The 2275-nt window shown below is 36.7% G+C and overlaps 1 protein-coding gene across 1 annotated transcript; it reads right to left on the bottom strand.

Moving 5' to 3' along the window:
• Positions 1 to 517: 517 nt before the first annotated feature.
• On the bottom strand, positions 518 to 2275 carry LOC142546005 (myb-related protein 306-like). Its single transcript, XM_075653509.1, has 3 exons — positions 1814 to 2275; positions 1525 to 1654; positions 518 to 1438 (listed from the first exon to the last, which is right to left on the bottom strand). Exons 1-3 carry the CDS (start codon positions 1944 to 1946, stop codon positions 694 to 696), a joined length of 1008 nt encoding a protein of 335 aa, XP_075509624.1. The 5' UTR covers positions 1947 to 2275; the 3' UTR covers positions 518 to 693.

The following is a 2275-nucleotide window of genomic DNA, read 5'->3' as shown; positions in this document are numbered from 1 at the left end:
TAAGATTTGGCGTGAGTCTGTCGATTTAAAATTTTATTATTTCGGCCTAGCTCAATTCGGTAAGGCTAGCAGCTACAAAAACCATTCTGGCCCAGGTTGGCTGAACAAGAGTATACAAAATTAGGATAATTTATGGAGTAATTTTCATATTTGGTATGTTTGTCTTGTTACAAACTTAGTCATCGATCTGACATATCGAAATTGAGTTTTAGTCATATATATTTCAATTTTTACAATTTTTGGTCTCGTTTCACCAGAAAAAAACTCTTCACTTGCCAAAATCACATTGGCATTTGGGCATTTGGCGCTAGGTCAGTAATGCTAACATATATATTAATAGTAAAAATATTAAATTCACATCATATAATAGAAAATTACAATTTCATCATTTTTTAAATAAATTAATAATAGATTAAGCTAGTAAAAATAAATAAAATTAAACTACATATCACAATCCATATGAAGTAAAAAAAAAAGAAGATGATGAAAATAACATCAAAACTGTACATAATTGTTGGTGAAATAAATTAGTAGATTATTATGGCATCAACATTTAACATCAAATTCTTTTCAGCCCCATACATGGAAAAAAACTGAAGAAAATAAGTGCTGAATCAACGTCACGTTCCTGGAAAATTAAGTAGAAATTATGAAACCTAGAGATTTCCGAAGAACACAAAACCTCCCCTATAATTAATAATAACTCGCAATCCTCCTATAACATATTGGGATTTCATCAAATGAGAAGTTGTTCAAAAAATCCTTCCCTCGATCATGCTCAAGCAGTAACTTTTCCAGCACAGATAGCGGGGCCAATTCAAGCCGGTTGGCTTTTCTTTCGCCATGAACGTAACTAGCATCCGGAGAAGTAGATCTCGAGAACTCGGAAGTCGAAGATTCGAAAGACTCGAAACCGAACAGAGATTCGAATGATTCAGACAAATCGATCCCATTTTTGTTCTCATCACTAGGATGAGTCCCTTCGCTAAGATTAGAATCAGTTCCCACGGCATTGTTGGATGAATCTTGGATACTGGAACACTTGGATTCTTCAGATTTCGGCTTCTTTTTGTCCCAGTCTTTCAGTAATATCGCGATGTTCTCGGTGCTGGATGCGTAAGAAAAGGCCTGGCCAGGTTTTGTGCCTGGAATCAGCTCGTCGTTCAGCATCAATTGTTCGGAGAGCAGGCTCTTGTTTTCTAACGATAATGCATCTTTAAGAGCTTGTTTGGCTGTGTTGATATCCGCCTGTAACCTTCTCTCCCACTGGCCTCTGGAAATGGAGTTAGAATTTGTTGAGAAAACATCTGTGCCAGATTCATGCTGGACATTACAACCGATTTGAAGCTTTTTTAGCTTCTTTTTCAAATGGGTGTTCCAGTAGTTTTTAATATCATTGTCTGTTCTTTCTGGGAGATAAGAAGCTATGGCTGCCCATCTGCACTCAAAAATTACAAATCCCAGATTCAGAATTTTATTACTACTCTCAATCAGATCAGACCAGTTTCATAAACAAATCATTACTTGTTTCCAAGAAGAGCTTGAAGCTGAATAATCATCTTCTCTTCTTGATCCGTGAAACTTCCCCTCTTAATCCCAGGTCGGAGATAGTTAGTCCATCGCAGCCTGCAACTCTTGCTGCATCTCGTTAGACCTGTAAAATCATACCCATGAAGAAGCTAGCAAAAGGTTCAGTAAACTACAAAACCCACTATTTTTTTAACACGACTTTTCCAGGGAAACAACACGTACCAATCTGAACAAAACTACAAAAACAGCACAGAATCAAAACAAAAACAGAAAATTTATAAACCTGTATGTGTTGGAACAGCCTTCCAATTCCCGGGGCCATGTTCTTGAACATAAGACACCAAAAGTATATCTTCGTCAGGAGTCCACGGCCCTTTCTTCATACCAATTTTATCGCAGCATGGTGGCCTGCCCATATCCCTTTAACTGCCCCTCTTCTTTTTCTTGGTTTAATTCGACTTGTAAATAAAGCTCAGAAAAATGTGTGTTTCTTTTTTCTTACAACTACTATTCCCACTCTATCTTTTCCTTAATTTCTTCTCTCCTCCTTTAATTTCTTCTTCGAAACAGCTCATCAGACAATGGTCTAATGGGCTAATGTTTGTTGTTTCATCTGCATATATATGAAATCGAAACTATTTATAAGCTATATTTTTCTCCTCCCCTAATTTCTCGACGCTGACCTTAGAAAAGACAGAACTCTACCAAAGAGTCAAAAGTTGACAGCAATTGCATTTACTCAATG

The sequence above is a fragment of the Primulina tabacum genome, chromosome 1, assembly GCF_025594145.1.
Source record: "Primulina tabacum isolate GXHZ01 chromosome 1, ASM2559414v2, whole genome shotgun sequence".
Taxonomy (NCBI): domain Eukaryota; kingdom Viridiplantae; phylum Streptophyta; class Magnoliopsida; order Lamiales; family Gesneriaceae; genus Primulina; species Primulina tabacum.
The sequence above is the reverse complement of the archived record's forward strand: the minus strand, read 5'-3'. Positions and strand labels throughout refer to the sequence as shown.

Excerpts from the sequence above, each read along its gene's own strand:
- LOC142546005 (XM_075653509.1), bottom strand. The coding sequence starts at position 1,946 with ATGGGCAGGCCACCATGCTGCGATAAAATTGGTATGAAGAAAGGGCCG. Across the intron at positions 1,655-1,813 it reads GGCTGTTCCAACACATACAG|GTCTAACGAGATGCAGCAAG; the intron begins GTTTATAAATTT and ends ATGATTTTACAG. Across the intron at positions 1,439-1,524 it reads CAAGCTCTTCTTGGAAACAA|ATGGGCAGCCATAGCTTCTT; the intron begins GTAATGATTTGT and ends TTTTGAGTGCAG.